Below are 19,286 nucleotides of genomic sequence, written 5' to 3'. Positions count from 1 at the left end.
GGGGGGGGGGTCTTTTGGCGAGAAGTTAAAGTTTGTGGCTCTTTTTGTGATATTTTTTCAAAAAGTTTGGAATATTTGGGGAGATTAACCAAATAGTGATTAAATTTATATTATTCGTTTCAGTGACAATTGACAAATTTTTTCTTGTTTTTTTTTAAATTATTTCTCTTGTAAAATACATAACTAAACCAAATTAGATTTTTTTTAAATTCCAATCCAGGTAAACTGTAGTATAATATATTTTTATCACCACTCTTCCTTTGGGCCCCACATCATGTCGCATCCTAATATAAACATTATTTCATTTAAATATTAGCCCGTGACAGAAAGCGACTTTTAAATTTAAATAAAATCTTTTTTAAAAATAGACCCAAAAAAGGAAAATGGGCCTAAAAGAAAGCCCATAAAAGCCCAAATAACCCATAAAGTCCTTGGCGTTTTACCTAAACCGTATTTAGACCCTCACCTTTTCCATAGTTATCACTTCGCTCTCTTTTTGTTTATCCTTTTTTTTGTCCTCAGGTCCAATTAGCCTCTCGGGTTCTCAAGCCCAAATCTCTCTCTCTCTCTCTCTCTCTCTCTCCTCGGTTGATTCCCAGATCGGCTCCGATTCTCCGTCTTCGCCGTGCCGGAGATTCTCCTTCCGCGTCTGATTTCACTCCGACATCTATTTCCTCTGCTTCGTTCTTCTCCTGCAGATGTAATTCCAGAAACCCTAACCCTAGCTTCAATTTCTCCTTTTGCTCAATTTTTTTCTCTCGTTTTCGTTGAAACCTTTGGGGATTGTTTGATTTCTGCTGTTTTATGCTTGATTTCCCCCGATTTACCCCTTCTCTGAGGTTTTAGAGATCTTAATTCGAGGAGGATTATGTTTTTTTGCCCTTGATTGTAAAAAAGATAGGTCTGATCTGTTTTTTTCATGTATAGAGTTCGAGTCTTCTGCGATAGTTTCTCAAAAACTGTTTCTGCACACGATTCCAGTACATGTCGAAAGTCTTGTTGGTGTGTTCATTATGTCTACTCCAAAAACTTTCCCCGTTTGCCCTGTTAATGTCGAGTAAAATTGACATCCATACCTGGGAAAAAAGTTATCTGTTTGCGTTTTAGGAGCGAAGTTTGAAAATTTTTGTGACTCGTCGTGGAGGCAAAAATTCAACTTTTGAAAATTTTAGTGGATCTTGTTTATATATTCACGAGTATCGTCTTGTCTTGTGTTTCGGGTCCGCCAAATTTTTTTTAAGGCCGATCTCGTTAAGAGAATTGTATATTTTTTTTCCGACAAGTATGGTTAAAAGACTTCTCGATTCATGTCTTGCGTTGAATCTTTTCTTTAAATCTGGGCTCTGGTTTTGGTTTTGCAGCCCATGTTTGATCCGAATCTCAGGACCATCATAACTCCAGATCTGTTTTTTTCTCTCCTTTTAAAACATTTTTTGGGGGCTTTTCGTAAATACCAGTTTTGCCCCTCTATTATTAGTAGCGTATATATACTCTTTAATTTCTAGTGGGCCCAATCATGTTGGGCCTTAAATGGGCCCAAGGCCTACTGTTATAGTAAAGTAATACATTAAGGATTCTGACCGAAAGGGTTTTAATTAAACACTTTCTCTTGATCTATTTTAAATAAGATGTTTTGTAATGATACTTGTCACTCTTCTCGTTCTTTTGTGACTTCTGTTTCATAGTGGAAGCCCACTGAGGTTAACTTAATTGTGAATCGGAACTTTTTTAAGTTCTTAATTCAGTTCAGAACTGCTGTTGTTCTTGGGCCCTGATGATTTGATGTGTTTAATCTTTATCGTCTTACTAGTTGTCAAATCCGGTTTTCCGATCAACTCCTCGTCTTTTTTCTGTTTTTGGGATCTTAGTTTAATTCCAAATTATGAAATTGTTTTCCATATGGGTGGTTTTTTTTTGTTTTTGCTTTTCTTGATTTCTGTTTCTTTCTTTCCTTTCCAGAGCAAGAATCTGTCGGACTCGGACAAAGATGGAAACAGCTATTGAGGCCTACAATGATGATGAGATGGTAACCCCGGAAACACAACCGATCAAGCGTCGGAAAAAGAAGTCGATGGTGTGGGAGCACTTCACTATCGAGACAGTGAGCCCTGGTTGCAGACGGGCGTGCTGCAAAGGTTGTAAGCAGAGCTTTGCTTACAGCACGGGTTCAAAAGTCGCGGGTACCAGTCATCTCAAACGCCACATCGCCAAGGGGACTTGCCCGGCTCTTTTACATCCCCTCGAGAATAATCAGCTAACGCCATACACACCCAAGAGTGATACACCGAGAAGACGGTATCGAACCTCCAGCACTCCCTATATTTCATTCAATCAGGACCAATGCCGCCATGAAATTGCCAAGATGATCATCATGCATGACTACCCTCTTCACATGGTTGAACATCCCGGGTTCATTTCCTTTGTCCAAAGTCTTCAGCCTCACTTTGAGAGGGTGAGCTTCAACACCGTTCAAGGCGACTGTGTCGCCACTTACCTTGCAGAAAAGCAGACTGTCTCGAAATATCTTGAGGGCATTCCTGGGCGCTTAGGCCTTACCCTGGACTTCTGGACTTCGAAACAAACTCTGGCGTATGTGTTTATAACCGCTCACTTCATCGACAGCAATTGGAAGTTGCAGAAAAAGCTTCTCAATGTCGTGATGGAACCATACCCAGATTCTGTATCTGCTCTGAGTCTTGCGGTTGCCTCGTGCATCGCTGACTGGAATCTGGACGGTAAGCTATTCTCTGTTACCTTCAACCATCCAGTCAGTAACGATGCTGTCGAGAATCTAAGGCCACTACTCTGTGTCAAGAACCCAAATATTCTCGACGGGCAGTTGTTAATCGGGAATTGCGTCGCCCGTACCTTTAGCAGCCTTGCGAAAGATGTGCTGGACAAAGGGAAAGAAGTGATCAAGAAGATCCGTGATAGCGTGAAGTATGTGAAAACCTCGGAATCTCACGAGGAGAAGTTTCTCGAGCTTAAGCAACACCTTCAAGTTCCAACCGAGAGCGGGCTTTTCCTTGACGATCAAACTCAATGGAACACAACGTATCTGATGCTTGTCTCTGCTTCGGAATTAAAAGAGGTGTTCTCGTGCTTAGACACTGCTGATCCCGACTACAAGCAAGCTCTATCAGCCGAGGACTGGAGGCAAGCCGAGACCCTCTGCTCGTTCTTGAAGCCTCTTTATGAAGCGGTATCTGCTCTTCAATCCACTGCAAACCCAACTGCTGTTACGTTCTTCCACGAAATCTGGAAGACACAGTCGGATCTCTCGCGTGCAATTGTCGGGGAGGACCCTTACATCGGTGGCATGGCGAAAACCATGAAAGAGAAGATCGACAAGTACTGGAGGGATTGTAGCTTGGTGTTGGCAATGGCTGTGATCATGGATCCTCGGTTCAAGATGAAGCTCGTCGAGTTCAGTTTCTCGAAAATATTCGGGGAAGACGCGGGAAAGAACATAAAAACCGTGGATGACGGGATCCACGAGCTCTTCAACGAGTACGTTGCGCTTCCTCTGCCGCTAACCCCGGCCTACGCAGAAGGCGGGAGCAACCCGAAACCTGACAGGCTATTGGATTTCGACATGTATATAATGGAGACGACGGGACAGAATCTGAAGTCGGAGTTGGATCAGTACCTGGACGAGACGTTGATGCCCCGAGTTCAGGAGTTTGACGTTTTGGACTGGTGGAAACAGAACAAGCTGAAATACCCGACGCTGTCGAAGATGGCCCGAGATATTCTGTCGATTCCCGTGTCGGCAGCGGCTTTCGGGAACGTGTTCGAGGGGGAACCGAGGGAGATGGATGAGTACAAGACGTCGCTGAGGCCGGAGACGGTGGAAGCTCTGATATGCGCAAAGGATTGGCTTCAGAGTAGTGATGTCAAAACTGAACAGTGAGGGGACAGAGGGGACTTCAAGTTCAGTGTTTTTTTTTTTTGTAATTTATGGATCTTTTCGATTATGAGTGTAACCCGTGGTAGTTGGCCTAGCTTGCAATTTCTAATGTTGTGTTCGTGTCTGAGTAGAAGAATATTCTGGAGGTTCCGAGTACAATAGTAATAATAATAATTAATAATAGTAGCGAATGAAAATTGCATATTAATAATACATGAACTTGAAAAAAAAATCAAATAAATATACAGATTTTCAAATACCTAAATAAATATATAAATCTTCTTTACTTCTATATTAAACTTTAAATTTTTTAAAATAATAAAAATTCTCATTAAATTTTTAAATGATTTTTATATACCATTATGATATGACGTTTTTTTTTAGTTTTTAAAAAATTGAGGTTTAAATGTAAAATTTAAGAAGTTGGTGTTTTTTAAAAAAATAAATAAATTTTGTGTATTTATACAAAAAAAAAATAGTATTGATATGATTTTCTATAATAATAATAATAATAATGGTAGTAATAATAGTAATTAATATTTTCTTCGACGATTTTAGATTTTTATGACGAAGTATGCAAATGTAAATTAAATTCACTTCTTGGGTAATATAGATTCAATCGAATTTTTTTACTTATATTTTATTAATAAAATTGAATCTTGTTTGTGGTTAGATTATATATGTGTGTGTGTGTCATCATGACATGGAACTCAATCACGGATCTTATCTACACCTCATCATAAGTTCATTGCATCATTATATGATGTAGATTTTCTATACAAATACCATACGTCTTTATTCTGTTGTTCTTTTAACAATTTGATTTAATGTATTCAATAATCCCTTTTCCATAAAATATTTTTAAAAATCAATATTTTTTTTACGTATTTTGGTATTCATTTTTAGCTATATAGTCGTATATTATTGCATATTGATTGTCATACGCAATCTCTCAATAAAAATCCACAAAATAGAGCTGAAGGTATTTAAACCGTACTCAGGTATTATTATTATTATTATTATTATTATTATTATTATTATTATTATTATTATTATTGGTTTGCAAAGATATTTCCGCATGCTCTATCCTCATAAATTGGTATATTCCACGTCACAAAAAAAGATAATAATTGCAATCCTGTTGTGACATTGTAATTTTCGAAAAATGATGTAATGATAATGATATCAATATCCATTGAATCCAATCATGACCCCAAAATTCATTTGTTTTTAACCATTTCATGTAAAATTCTTCATTGCAATTTTAGATTAGAAGTACGTTACTCAATTGCTTTGCCCATTGCTTCATTTTTATTTAAATTGGTTCCATAATTTCCGTACAGCAACAGAAATACATAATAATTCCTTTCGTGTGCTCTATACTCATATATATATATATATATAATATACTATAATGTTACAATTTTAATAATAAAAATGACATTCTCGAGAAATCATGCAGCTTTGTGGGCCCCAACTGAACAAAAATGATGGGATATGGTTGCGTCCAACTGTATATGTGAAGATATTTTTGCCACTTGTCTTAAGCTTTATCAAATGGCCAATTTCATATAATTTTTAAAATTATTTAATATTCTTATTTAATTTAAAAAAACTATGTTTATAATTGTTTATAACTTGCAAGAAATTAAGATATGAATATAATAATATGCATGTAAAAAGATCACGTCGGCGCTGAATTATAATGTTATTTGATATTCTACTTTTGCGGGTCTGTTATTTATACCACAGAATAATACCACCAATCAATGTTTATATAATCTAATTTCTTTTATTCTTTTTTTTTTTAAACTTTTCTTTGATATTTACCGTTCCGTTTTAATATTCTTTCATTTCCACGAATGTTTCCACACTATATTTATATGATTATCGGTCGAAATGACGATATGTATTTTCAAAAATAAATAATGTCACAAAGTTTTTTCAACTAAATTCTATAAGTAATTATTCCTAATAAAGGAATTTATAATATATAAACTTTTGAGAATATAAAAGATAGATGCTTCTAGATGGGCGGGGCAAAATCGGTAAGCCTCTAGACAGACAAAACGACATCGTTCCACAGTTTCAAAGAGGGTTTACAAATGACACCTGTAAAAATGCTAAATACTCTATTATCCAACCAATGAAAAATATACACGTGTCGATTTCAGGGTAAAAATATCTTGGCTTGCCGTCTAGGATCTCCCACGTGTGCCAATGAGAACTCCGTTAGGATCTAACAAACGGCGCGGTAAATAGATCCTATCAAATTTCCATTTGAATAGATTTTATTATTAATTAAATTCCTGAAAATATTCGAAATGCATGTATAATTCGAGTTTTTTAATTTCTAAAAATATTCATTTTATTTTTCAAATATGAATTTTTACTCTTTATAGACACGTGATCAAATCTATATTCACGCGGCTTCTAAATTTTCTTACACAACACGAAATAAGAATTCACGACAAGAAACCAAAAGCTTGTCAATGTTTACCCGGAAACAGAAAGTCATAAATTTTATATTTTACTAATCAGAAAAAAAATATTCGAATATCTATAGACAATGAATCTGAATAACTGTTTTTTATTCTCAATTAAAGTATTTGATATATGTAAAATCGTAAAATTTAGATTCAAATTTCACTTACAAAACCCAAATTTTGAACTGAATTTTCCAAATATTTTATTTCCAACTAACTTACAAATTGGATGAAATGGTGGCAAAATGAGATAATTTTCCAATTATAATAATATAATGAAATTGCCAACAAAGCAGAGATGCGATATTAATAGGTCAAAATGGATAATCAGAAATATATTCGTGAAAGGAAAGTAATTTTTCCTTTCTATTATATTTTTATCCACAGGGAGAGGCGCCATAGGCTAAGACCAGAGAGAGAGAGAATGGCGTCACAGAGGTGTTACAGTCTTGGCCTCGATATAAAAAGGGTTCATCCTTTCTCTCACTTTCGTTCATTCAGGTTCTCTTCATCGCCATTGAAATCGCGACCCCAAGCTCTCCCCCTCAAATCTAACCTGCGCTTTCATAAATCTTCTGGTACTGTCTCGTTTTCCCTGTTTATTTTCCTTCTCTTTCCCGAGAAAACGAATCATTTCTCTGGGAAAATTTGTGTTTCCGAATCTCGGGGCTAACACTGTTGTCTTGCAATTTCCTTTGCTCCATGTCTCGGATTCCACATACATTGTTCGTCTTCTCGAGGTTTCAGTTTCTCAGCAGATAAGGTAAATCATCTTCAGATCTGCAGATTCGTAGAAACGAATAGAAATCCGACACCATTTTTCCTTGTTGGATCTGAGAAAATCTCTGGGTATCTAATAAGTTTGTGCCTTTTTTTTTTCATTGGGTCGATGTCGGATTCTGCAGAAAAGCAACGTCACCTCACCTTTCAAGGGACCGTACAGAGAGGAGGAGGAGGAAGGAGAAGAAACAACGATGACGATTAAACCGGCGGTTCGAATCGCCGAGGGGAAGTTGGTTATCAAGGACAGGACGATCCTAACCGGTATACCGGAAAACGTCATCACGACGTCAGCATCAGAGGCCGGTCCGGTCGAGGGAGTCTTCGTCGGGGCGGTTTTCGATAACCAAGAAAGCCGTCACGTCGTACCGGTCGGTACGCTCCGAGACGCCCGGTTTATGGCATGTTTCCGGTTTAAGCTCTGGTGGATGGCCCAGAAGATGGGAGATCGCGGCGGCGAGATCCCAGTCGAGACTCAGTTCCTATTGGTGGAGAGCAAAGATGGGTCCCACCTTGAACCTGACGGCGTTAACAACGACGAGGCAAACCGAATCGTTTACACCGTTTTCTTGCCGTTAATCGAAGGCCCGTTCCGTTCATCCCTTCAGGGCAACGCCAACGACGAGTTGGAGCTATGCCTCGAGAGTGGAGACTCGGACGTTAAAACGTCGTCGTTCACCCACGCGCTGTACATCCACGCCAGCACGGATCCGTTCCAGGCGATAACTGAGGCTATACGCGCCGTTAAGTCCCACCTTAAGACGTTTCGTCAACGTCACGAGAAGAAACTCCCAGGAATCGTTGACTTTTTCGGTTGGTGCACTTGGGACGCGTTCTATCAGGAGGTGACTCAGGAAGGGGTCGAGGATGGACTTGCTTCACTCGCCGCCGGCGGAACGCCGCCGAAGTTCGTCATCATCGACGATGGCTGGCAATCTGTGGAAAGCGACCCAAACGAGAACAATTTCTTGGATGACAAGAAAGGTCAACCGTCGGTTCCCAGGTTAACAGGGATCAAAGAAAATCAGAAATTTCAGAAGAAGGATGACCCGAGTGTCGGAATCAAGAACATCGTCAATATCGCGAAGCAGAAACACGGGCTTAAATACGTATACGTATGGCATGCTATAACCGGGTACTGGGGCGGGGTCAGACCCGGGGTGAAGGAGATGGAGGAATACGGTTCTCTGATGAAGTATCCGATGGTTTCAAGAGGCGTGGTGGAGAACGAACCGACCTGGAAAACCGACGCAATGGCGGTTCAAGGATTAGGGTTAGTAAATCCGAAGAATGTGCACAGATTCTTCAACGAGCTCCATAGTTACTTAGCTTCTGCTGGTGTGGATGGCGTGAAAGTGGACGTTCAGTGTATACTGGAGACTTTAGGCGCCGGTTTAGGTGGTCGGGTTGAATTAACTCGTCAGTACCATCAAGCCCTCGACGCCTCCGTGGCTCAGAACTTCCCCGACAATGGCTGCATCGCGTGTATGAGCCACAACACTGATGCTCTCTACTGGTAAAGCTCTGGTTTTATTCCTGATATATGGGTTTCGGGTCAAAGAAAGATTCTGCAATAACGAGATGAAACTTTTTTTTTTTTTATGTTTTCGATGAATCCAGTTCCAAACAGACAGCCGTTGTAAGAGCCTCGGACGATTTCTATCCACGTGATCCAGTGTCCCACACGATCCATATAGCCGCCGTTGCGTACAACAGTGTGTTCTTGGGAGAGTTCATGCAACCGGACTGGGACATGTTCCATTCCGTACACCCTGCTGCTGAGTACCATGCTTCTGCTCGGGCCATTAGTGGCGGTCCTGTCTACGTCAGGTATATAATTAGATCAAATCTTGTTTCGGTAAACACAATCTATGTAGGGTTTACTTGTAAGTGATTGCTTATTGTATTGTTCTCTGGTTTTGTGACGAACAGTGATGCTCCTGGAAAGCATAACTTCGAGCTTCTGAAGAAGCTTGTACTGCCGGATGGATCGATCCTTCGTGCCCGACTGCCCGGTCGCCCGACCCGTGACTGCTTGTTCTCTGATCCTGCCCGTGACGGTATCAGGTAAGCCATTTTGGTTACACAAATGTGTCGAGATAGAGATGATGAACGAAGACTGGAACACAAGGAACAAGAATCGGTGATGATTTGGCAGATAAGGCTTCGGAAATAGCTTCTGTTGCAAGTAAAACTGATCAAGTGAGATCTTACCGATCCTTTACTTGCAATCCAAGCTACTTTCGAACCTTATCCCCCCGAATCATGGCCGAACCTTATTCGTTGTGTTTGAAGTTTTTTTTTCCGAGTTTTGAATCCATTGGTGGATTTGTATTCGGATTTTTCAGCTTGCTTAAGATATGGAACATGAACAAGTACACCGGAGTTTTGGGCGTATACAACTGCCAAGGCGCGGCCTGGAGCAGCGCCGAGAGGAAGAACACCTTCCACGAGACGAAAACCGATTGCATCACGGGTTACATCCGAGGACGAGACGTGCACTTAATAGGCGATTCCTCTACCGATCCTGCGACCTGGAACGGGGATTGCGCAGTCTACGGCCATAGCAAAGGCGAACTAGGAATCCTGCCTTTCAACGCGTCGTTTCCGATCTCTCTCCGGGTGCGTGAGCACGAGATTTTCACTGTCACGCCCATTAGAGTTTTGTCAGATGCTGTATCCTTCGCCCCCCTTGGTCTGGTGAGCATGTTCAACTCAGGAGGCGCCATTGAAGGGCTGAGATACGAAACGGAGAAGATGAGAGTAGTAATGGAAGTAAAAGGGTGCGGAAAATTCGGTGCGTATTCGTCGGTTAAGCCTAAGAGATGCATCGTCGAGTCGAACGAGGTTGGATTCGAGTACGATCCTTCGTCTGGGTTGGTCGCTTTCGCGTTGGATCATATGCCCTCGGAGGAGAAGAGAGTTCACGTTATCGAACTCGAGTTATGAACCCCAGTTCTCAATCCTTGCTGTAAGCTTTGATTCGAACGAAACCATGAACTGGATCGATCTGAGATGTTCTTCGCATATTTGTCTATTTTAGATCATCAGTGTCTCTGGTTCCTGTTCGCTGTACATTTCGCGATTTCTGTCTTCATTTCCATCAAACTCGAGTTTTTGTCTGAATTCTTGCCGGAAAAACAAAGATGTGTCAGAATCAGATTGCATTTCAGTCAAAACCAAAGTTCTACCGATTTATCCTTTCGTTGGAAGATCAAACCGCACATTTTCGACCAATTTTATATCGATACTCGCTATCATTTGCCACAAAACAAGAACTGCAAAGTTATATATATACATATATCATGAAGGAATCATAAAGTTCAGCCTCCTCAACCAAACGGAATGAAGCAGCATATGAATCATATCGTAAGGTACCGAAGGTCGGTTCAATACAAAATGCCTCTGAACCTGCAGAACCCTTCTCCGCAACACCAGATACCGTCTCCAAGAAACGCTCTTCAGTATCGTCTTGATCTCGGGAATCTTCTCAGACGGAATATGGACCGTAAACTTGCTCCAGTCGAGCACGTCGCTAAAGGGTAACGAGTAATGGTCGGATATGATGACGGGAACGCAACCTAACTGTATTGCCTCGACGACACGAGGGCTCGCAACTTCGTAGCCGCTAGGACAGAGACAAAACCGTGTTCTTGCCATGAGTTTGAAGTAATTTCTGCCTTTCGGTAAGTACTCGTGGACTTGTATTTCTTCGTCTTTGTCTTTCCAATGTTCGAGGAGGATTTTCCGGATGTATCCGTGTGAACCTCCAGCGAAAAAGGCGAGAATATCGCGTTCTCGGGTCGGGAGGGAAACCCGAGGAGGGCCGAGCTTTCCGGGCGGAATGTTGATCTCGGGGATCGATATATCCCGTCGAGGTTCGAACCCTTCGGATGTATTGGCGTTGCATAGCACTCTTATTAAGTTCTTCATACGCTTTGGATCTGCTCCTGATACGTCTGGTGCCTGTGGAACATTCCAAGAAAACGACAGACAAACCTTAAACACGGTTTCAAACCAAGGATTACGATCGAATGTGTCAGACAAATCCTAATATACTGTCGGATTTTAAAGACCGGCGGATAGAAACTCCCATAAACCCTAGAGTTTCGATCGGGTTCTAGGTCCGTTTATTCATTAATCTCGAACCCACAAAAACTTTACAAAACTCTCCAGAACCCGAAACCCGGATTGAATCGGATTCTAACGAGAGAGAAAAATCATCGAACCTCGAGGTTTCAGACTTCGATCAATCTTAACTCGATCGGGTCTTCGTAGAGTATACGGTACCAGCAAATAATGTAAACGAGCTCCGACAACTTACTGAAAACATCAAGAAAACCGTACGAGAAACTTTACCCAATCATGGCAAGAAACCAAGAAATGGTCGGCGCCGTCGGTTCGGTTCCAGAAAGGATACTTGCTGGACACGGTATCGATGTAATCAAGAACCACGTGGTGGAGCTGGTCTCTGGAGTAGGTCACGAGCGGGTGGTAAAGGTAGTGAACGATGTTGGCCACACTGACCGGCACGAAGAAGGCGTGAGCCTGGTCGGGCTGGCTGGCGAGGAACGGGCTCGAACCGGTCTCGATCTCGTCCATGAATTGGCCCTCGATGCCGTAGATGTTGTTCAATGGCCCCAAATGCGCTAGAGGCGGCTCCCCTTCTTTGTAAACCCACACTTTGAACCTCTTCTCCATCTCTATGTGGCTCCTGTTTTTTTCACGTAAATTAATTGGAAAAAAGAAATAAAATACTGATTTTCAAATTTACAAGATTAATCTAATTATAAAATTAATATATTGTATTTTTCCATATTTTAGCCGAGTTAGTTTTCTACCTGACAAAAGAATAAATTGACATCATTTTGCAACTATAAAACATATAAAATACCAATTTTAACGATTTTGCCACTAAAATTTAATTTCACATATTTTTTATAAGTTTTTTTGTTAACTATTTTTTAAGTTTTTTCCCCATTTGTATATTCTATTTCTGGGTCTTAAAGAAGTTAGGTCCCTTGCATATAGTACTATTCGTTTGGCAGAATCCGAATTTCCAGTTTAATATTCCAATCATAAATATCAATGTGAAAATAAAATCACGTGGATATACGTACAAAAACATGTAATTATTCACTTATTTTATTTCGAAAGAAAAAATAGTTAAATTCAAAAAAAATATATTTGTTTTCTAAAGATTTTATGAAACGTCGAAATGGGTATGGATTCGAGAGCTGCAAAATCCAATTACCAAAGCATGAATTGCGTCGACTCAACGTTCATGACCCGCAGACCACAAGGCTTACCTTATTTACTACGTCATAAATGTGCGTTGATCACGGAAATTATTCAAATAAATGAACCAATTTATGGTATGTTATAACTTTAAAAAAAATTTAAACAAAAAAAAAACTTTAAAAAAAATTACCCAACTTGGATAGTTTAACCGGCGAAACGGGGGCGCAAAACGTCTGTCCCGTCCCGAGTTCGAACCCCATGCTAGGGAGAAAATGCATAATTCAAATCACATAGTTGACTTATGGTTCCTAGATTAGTCTGGACTTCGGTCCAGAAAATCCGGTTACTAAAAAAAAACCTTTAAAAAAGGGTATAAAACGTTTTATGAATTGGTTTTAATCGTCGCATGGACAAATGGAATATTAAGAATCCCTTAAATCATGCATAGTATTTAATCAAATGGTTAAATTTGCATTTAAGGCTTGATGATTCCACTAATATGTAAATTTAACCAATAAGAATATTGTATTAATCTCTCTTTTTTTTTTAACTCTTATATTGTAATTAAATATATAAGACTCGTTTACACGAGATCCGGAGAACTAAGAGACAGTGAGATTTGGGAGAAATCTCTTTATTTATTTTTATTTTGTTTCCCCCAAAGCATATGAGAGTCACACACTTGTTAACACAATATCCCCCAACATTTAAAACAAAAAAAAAATATAAGGATTTTTAACAAGAGAAATTCAAATTTTAATTAAGCGACGGGAAAAAACTGGGTTTTTTTTCCATATTATTGACTGTTTATTTCATAATTTTTTTTTTAAAAAAAATTGTTGATATTGGTAATTTTTTTATTCATTTCTCTCATAATTAATGAACATTGAGCGCAAAACAGAAAAAAAAGATTATATACATATATATATATAGCGAGTTTCTGTAAACAGCTCCACGAGGAACAAAGCCCTCGTCTTTGTCCGATGTATAGTTTTTTGTCTTTACGGCTTCAAGTATCATCGCTCTTGCCTTCCCCAACTCTCCTTCTCTTCTCTTATTCAAACCCAAATAAATAATCAACAATTACGTGACAAATTACTATATAACGCCGCATAAATTCAACCGGTTTTCTCTACAACATTCGAATTATATGACCCAAATACTTGTAAAGATCCGAAAAGTATCGTCAAAATGTAAGTGTAACGTCGTTGGAAAGAGGATCATATCAATACATTATGAGGGTGCATACGTACCTTTTGGCAGCTAGTGATCGTTGTGGCGTTCATCGACGTCATGCCCGTCGGTTCGGGCTGAGATTTCGGGTCAACGCTCGGCTCTAGGGACGGGGGTTGGGTCGGAGAAGGAGACGGAGACGGAGATATGGATGAAATTGCGGGCATGAAAGAAGAGAAGACGTTCACGTTTTGGGGTTGGCAAGTGTAACGAAGAATGAAAAGTGCTACTACCAAAAGAGCCGGCCCTAGAAAGAATTTGACGCAGAGAAAGTCATATTTTGTCATTGTGATCGCTTCTTGGGGGGAGAGAGAATGAGGCATTAGGGGAGAAGAAGATGAAGGGGGGAGGAATATATATATATACACAAATATATATATATATATATATATATATATATATATTATGGGGCATACGTATATACTCATTTAAGGAAAGATAATATATGCGTTGTTTCTATATATGTGTGTGTGTGTGTGTGTGTGTGTGTGTGTGTATTGCAAGAGGGGTTATAGAGTTGATTTGTAATTACTGCTTTGGTTCTTGCTTAGTTGCCAAAATTAAAGTGTTTGACCCTTCGTTATGGTATGGTAATTAATAATTATGATTTTTTTGTGTGTGTGTGTTTATTGGTATGCTTAACTTGGGTCGGTTATGGAACCGGTTTAAGTTTTGTTTCGGGAAGATTATGGCGGGGGGTTAGAGCTTTTTCCCGGTTTGGATGCAGTTGGTTTAGGGTAAACCGTTCTCGTTTAGTTTTGGTTACGCATTGACTTCTATTGACCGATACTAGAGTTCTCACCAAAGTTCGCATTTGGGTTTTAAAATATAAATATTGGTAAGATTATTAAAAAAAGAAATATGCCAATATATATATATATTCATCAATTATACAGTTTAATAAAGAAAAACCACAAAAAACTCAATTATTCATAAATCTGAATAAAAACCATCGTCGTATAGATCCGAAAAAACTATTATATTTATTGATGTTTCTTTTTCAATCTAATTTTAAAGTGCTTCAATAATGATAAATTAATATCATAAATATATTTAAACTAAATTGAAAAATATATAAATGAATAAAAATTATGAGTAGTGTAAATATTTATTTTTTAATAAAAACGAAGATTCAATTGGATTTGTGAATGATTGAGACCGTTTCAAAAGACAAGAACCAAAGTCTTTGTTGGGTTCGATTTAGTTCAGTTCCATTCAAAGAAACACATTTATAATTTCCTCGCAACAATTCAAAGATCAAATACAAAAAAAAAATCAAATTTTCTTCGGACAACAGTCAATCATGACAGGAAACATGGTCACGCCAGTCCAAGAACAGGAGAGTCGCTCCGTAGTGAGCCAAAGCACCAAACACCACAAACACATGAAAGATCTGATGGCTGTGTCCGAACAGATCAAACCCTCCAGGCTTCCACTTCTCAGGCACTCTACTCACGTAGAACCCCGTCCCGACCAGGTAAAACACCGCCATCGAGACCTCGTACCCGAGCGTAATGTTCCTCTTCGGGTTGCTCCAGTTCACCATGGCCGCGTGGACAGCCGGAATTATCCCGAAAAGGCCCATGGAAACGAAGAGAATGGCCCGGAAGGCTCTGTATTTGGGCGAGGAAAGGGAGGGAGTGAAGAGGGTGAAGATTGCGAAGACTCCAAAGGCGGTGATGACTCCGAGATAGATGAAGTACCAGTGAGGTGTGCATTGGAAGATGTAGAACATCGGCGGGAAGAAGGAAGTGATAATCATGACGGCGATTCCCGTGTAATCGATGCGGAGGAGGACGACGTTTAGATTCTTGGAGTGGCAGCAGAAGAGATGGCATACGCTACTTGCCATCAGACAGAACATCGATCCGCTCAAGAACACGTAGAACGGCCATCTCGTCGCCTTTTTCGCCTCGTCCTGCATCGATTTTTCGGTAAGGATAACCCGTCAAATCAACCTTTGAGGTTCATCAAATCTGTATATGGTAAAGACAGAAAAAAATGCATTCGGCCGAAGAATAAATCAACGATTCGGGTAGATTCTTTGGCGTTAAACATTTCGATCAATAACAAAATATATCGATCTATCTATCGGCTGAATTGCAGAGTTTCTTAGCACATTTCACCAGTCCTATGGAACATTTCGTTTCCAAGATTTTATTATATGTTCTAATTTACGTTACGGAGAATATCTAAGATTGTCTCTGATAAGGGAATAATATCCGAAGATTTTCAGACATATCCAAATTTCAGTTCCACACATTGTGGAAAAGACACAGAAACTCAGACCCTCTAGAGACATCAAACCCCAATACTTCAGTTTCTTTTGTCCAAAACATAACCAAAAACTCAAAGATCTTAAAGGGAAATCAAGCGTAGCAAAAAACCATTGTTGGATATGACAGATCCAATATACATACATATATATGTGATGTATGTATATGTATAAGATAAGGGAACTTGCCAAGGGGAGGTGTTTGTTGTGGTAAGAAATGTTGCCGATTGTTAACCCCAAAAACAAGATAAACCCAACCAAATGCCTGCAATATATATATATATATCGATGTAAAAAACATATAGAAATGGTAGTTAACAAAAATAAAAATAAATTTTTTTCCGTACGTCCAGACGTTGAGTGTCTCATTGTGCAGACGAAAAACACTGAAGAAAGCGTCTGCGAGAGACCAATCTGCCCTGTAATAACTCAGGATGTACTCGTTGTCCTTCATGTACTCCGGCAGCTCCCAAAACGACACCAGCCTCCGTCGTTTCACCTTCTTCGCCTTCATGTCAACGCCTTCATCGTTCGGGACGATTTTGCCCTTGTTCGAGCCGGGTTCCACGACGGTGACCGGTTCTTGCTCTTCCTTACGATCCATGACGGCCCATATGGATTGGATGAATATGTATGATTTCCAATGTGTAAATGAATTCGGATGTATATATAATATATGGAAAAAATGGTTATGTAATGTATGTAAACAGTGTGGTGATGGGGAGGAGGATGAGAAAGTTGCAGAGGAGATGAAAGCATTTAAGGTGGAGGAGTTTTGCAGGTGGAAGTTGGTGTCCTGTTTGGTTTTAGTTGTTGGTTAGGTTATCAATAAATTCCCTTTTTTTTATTTAAATTTATTATTTATTTATATATACGGTTGTTTTGTTTATGGGCAATAAATAAAAATGAAAAATGAAAAACAGCATTTATTTTTTTCTTTAAAGCTGTATTTATCGGGGCATTATCAAAAATACCCTTAAAATGCTACTTCTATTTCAAAACCTACCCTGGTCACATGTGACCAATGTGACCGAAATATACTATGGTCACATTTTGATTTTTATCGATTATAACGTTAAATTTATGGTGATCACACTAATTCATTATGTTCATACCTTGTATATCTTACTAATTATTTGATTAAAACATCATAAATTTAACGTTATGAACAATAAGATCAATATGTGACCACACTATATTTCGGTCACATTGGTAGTTCTTAAAGTACAAGTAGCATTTTAAGGGTATTTTTGATATAATGCCTATCGGTATACCTTTCGAGATCTGCAAATATATTATGCATTTCAAATAGGAATTTTGTTTTTATTATTTCAAGATTTTTCTATAATTTTGAACCCGTATCCAAAAAAAAAACACAGTCTCTGTATTTCTTCTGGAAACAATTATATCTGTCGTCTATTCTGCTGCTGAAAACAGAACCGTACAATGGAGGAGTGGCTGCAATGGTGAAAACAGAGGAAGAGTGAGGAAAAAAGACGCTATAAACCCGAAAAACCAAGTCAGAACTCTTCCTCTAATCTTCCCTTGTTCGTATCGTCGATCGTCTTCTTCCTCGAGAAAGTTCTGAAGATCGAAAGGGCGGAGAGCAATGCCGCCATCTCCCAATGCTTGGAGCTGCTCAGTTTCAGACATACCTGTCCCATTTTCCGGCTGTTCATACTTACGTTTATGTCTACCTTTGTGTCCCGAGTTGGTCTGAACCGAGACTGTAAGCCCCCGTTGAGGACAACCTCTTTGTTGTAAGAGAGAGCCGTCATCGTTAACCCGATGTGATCGTCCCTTACCGGAAAATCCCGTCCTCTAATGGTGGCTTCGAGCGATCCACCGCAAGCTTTTTGCCCTGCACCCGTCATCTGACCTGCATTCACCGTTAATTTCATCCTCTTCCCAAGCAATAAAGTGTCCTCTAGCTTGCCACCCACCAAGCATTTCCCCCCGAAAAACGTTAGCCCGAGCCCTAAATCCGTCGTGTTGTGCTCAAAGCTCTTCACTTTCGTGCCCCCTTGAACCGAGTACATCAGTTCTTCTCCCGACGTCTGAAGATCGACGGCTACAGAGTATGCCAGTTCTCTAGGGTTTGTGTAAGCTGCATTCCCTTCGGATTGGACAGTGAACCGTTGCTTGTCTTTGCTCATCTGTCCTGTAACCGAAGCAAAGAGATCCTTTCTCGGTTTCGCAACTGTCTCGACATTTAATCCATCGAAACCTACGTCGTGGTCCCATCCTTGTGGATCATAGACTGGCCTTACGAGCCATTGGTCGCTCGTAGCAACACATCGGTATCTATGGGTCGGAAAATCTGAATCGAAACTGTCGGGTCCGGCCATGTCTGGCAATGGAACAACTGCTTGGTTGTCGGGATCGTTGTCCTTATCGAAACTCTCCTCCTCTTGGACACGCTTCTTCTCCTGCCGTTTCCTTCGGCATTCTTCCTTCACCTGTTTCTTCAAATAAAGGGTTTCCCTGTAATCAAGCTCATCAAGATACTCCTTTTTCTGGGATTCCGACAACTTCTCGAACTGAGATTTCCCCAGGATTCGGATTGAAGGTAACTGATCATACTCATCTTCTTCATCCAAATCCGAAAGCAAAAGCTCGTATATTTCTGTCTCCGCTTCATCTGGGCTTGACAACAAATGTCGGCGTAGGAAAGACGAAAGAAGGTGAGGCAGAGACGCCACACGGGTATTACTCGGCTGTCCTACCCCGACAGTGTCCCGAAATCTCAACAGAGATTGCACGTCGCCGAGAACTTTGCTACAGACGCACAAAAACAGGAACTGAGGCTTCCATACCTGCCCATTCGGGAGAACGAATTCACCTGCTGGATTCTTCTTACACCTCGGATGGTTTTCGACTAAAATCACGGGATTTTCCAGTTTTGTATCCGACACAGTCTGATGAATATAGTGCTGGACCATGTTTGCACGCTGCGAGACAAATGACTCGAAGTTGAGAGACTGTCCATTAAGCCCTTCAGAAGCAGTTGAAGAATGCGTAAACACGAGAATCGTGTTAAACCAAATGGCGGGACGGAAGACTTCGGTTACGAGCTTCAGAAGGGGGAAGTCACTGTACTGCATGTTGATCGTGTCAAGCCGGTCGAGATAGAGAACTACATCAGGCGGACGCTTCTTCGTGTACCTTTTGATAGATAGCAGAATCTTCCGGTTTCTTCTCGTGCAAGAGGACGACGAAGAATGGAAACCAGGCGTGTCGATGAAGGTTATGTTAACTCCACTGACCGTTCCTGAAACCTCGTGTATGTGATCTGTGGCGGGTCGGAAAGCATTAGTCTCGCTTTTGGACTGACCGAGTATCGAGTTTATGGTGGCACTCT

General features: G+C 40.1%; 6 protein-coding genes across 9 annotated transcripts in view; 2 read left to right on the top strand and 4 right to left on the bottom strand.

Moving 5' to 3' along the window:
- The first annotated feature begins 483 nt into the window (after nt 1-483).
- Nucleotides 484-4,091, top strand: LOC104811025 (zinc finger BED domain-containing protein DAYSLEEPER-like). Its single transcript, XM_010537558.1, has 2 exons — nt 484-700; nt 1,960-4,091. Exon 2 carries the CDS (start codon nt 1,988-1,990, stop codon nt 3,911-3,913), a length of 1,926 nt encoding a protein of 641 aa, XP_010535860.1. The 5' UTR covers nt 484-700; nt 1,960-1,987; the 3' UTR covers nt 3,914-4,091.
- A 2,704-nt stretch (nt 4,092-6,795) lies between these two features.
- LOC104811023 (probable galactinol--sucrose galactosyltransferase 6) lies at nt 6,796-10,251 on the top strand. Of its 3 annotated transcripts, none has more exons than XM_010537555.2 (6): nt 6,796-6,974; nt 7,137-7,159; nt 7,302-8,692; nt 8,797-9,006; nt 9,109-9,243; nt 9,525-10,251. In XM_010537555.2, exons 1-6 carry the CDS (start codon nt 6,821-6,823, stop codon nt 10,123-10,125), a joined length of 2,514 nt encoding a protein of 837 aa, XP_010535857.1. In that variant the 5' UTR covers nt 6,796-6,820; the 3' UTR covers nt 10,126-10,251. The 3 variants fall into 3 exon arrangements, with proteins under 3 accessions (XP_010535857.1, XP_010535856.1, XP_010535858.1); XM_010537554.1 differs by having other exon boundaries at nt 7,101-7,159; XM_010537556.1 differs by having other exon boundaries at nt 6,883-6,974; nt 7,144-7,159.
- On the bottom strand, nt 10,214-12,661 carry LOC104811024 (probable glycosyltransferase At5g20260). Its single transcript, XM_010537557.2, has 3 exons — nt 12,613-12,661; nt 11,536-11,890; nt 10,214-11,142 (listed from the first exon to the last, which is right to left on the bottom strand). The coding sequence occupies exons 2-3, from the start codon at nt 11,875-11,877 to the stop codon at nt 10,480-10,482; spliced, it is 1,005 nt and encodes a 334-aa protein (XP_010535859.1). The 5' UTR covers nt 11,878-11,890; nt 12,613-12,661; the 3' UTR covers nt 10,214-10,479.
- LOC109116581 (probable glycosyltransferase At5g20260) lies at nt 12,014-13,970 on the bottom strand. Its single transcript, XM_019202257.1, has 3 exons — nt 13,671-13,970; nt 13,352-13,470; nt 12,014-12,017 (listed from the first exon to the last, which is right to left on the bottom strand). The coding sequence occupies exons 1-3, from the start codon at nt 13,935-13,937 to the stop codon at nt 12,014-12,016; spliced, it is 390 nt and encodes a 129-aa protein (XP_019057802.1). The 5' UTR covers nt 13,938-13,970.
- An 847-nt stretch (nt 13,971-14,817) lies between these two features.
- LOC104811022 (heptahelical transmembrane protein 1) lies at nt 14,818-16,675 on the bottom strand. The gene is made up of 3 exons (XM_010537552.2): nt 16,273-16,675; nt 16,115-16,190; nt 14,818-15,568 (listed from the first exon to the last, which is right to left on the bottom strand). Exons 1-3 carry the CDS (start codon nt 16,527-16,529, stop codon nt 14,948-14,950), a joined length of 954 nt encoding a protein of 317 aa, XP_010535854.1. The 5' UTR covers nt 16,530-16,675; the 3' UTR covers nt 14,818-14,947.
- A 611-nt stretch (nt 16,676-17,286) lies between these two features.
- Nucleotides 17,287-19,286, bottom strand: part of LOC104811021 (translocase of chloroplast 90, chloroplastic) — a 3,925-nt gene continuing 1,925 nt past the window's right edge. For both annotated transcript variants that reach the window (XM_010537550.2, XM_010537551.2), the window contains exon 4: nt 17,287-19,282. In XM_010537550.2, the coding sequence (XP_010535852.1) occupies nt 17,446-19,282 (1,837 nt within the window). In that variant the 3' untranslated portion in view covers nt 17,287-17,445. The remainder of the gene's footprint in view (nt 19,283-19,286) is intronic.

Source organism: Tarenaya hassleriana, unplaced genomic scaffold (assembly GCF_000463585.1).
Source record: "Tarenaya hassleriana unplaced genomic scaffold, ASM46358v1 Cleome19, whole genome shotgun sequence".
Taxonomy (NCBI): Eukaryota; Viridiplantae; Streptophyta; class Magnoliopsida; order Brassicales; family Cleomaceae; genus Tarenaya; species Tarenaya hassleriana.
The sequence above is the reverse complement of the archived record's forward strand: the minus strand, read 5'-3'. Positions and strand labels throughout refer to the sequence as shown.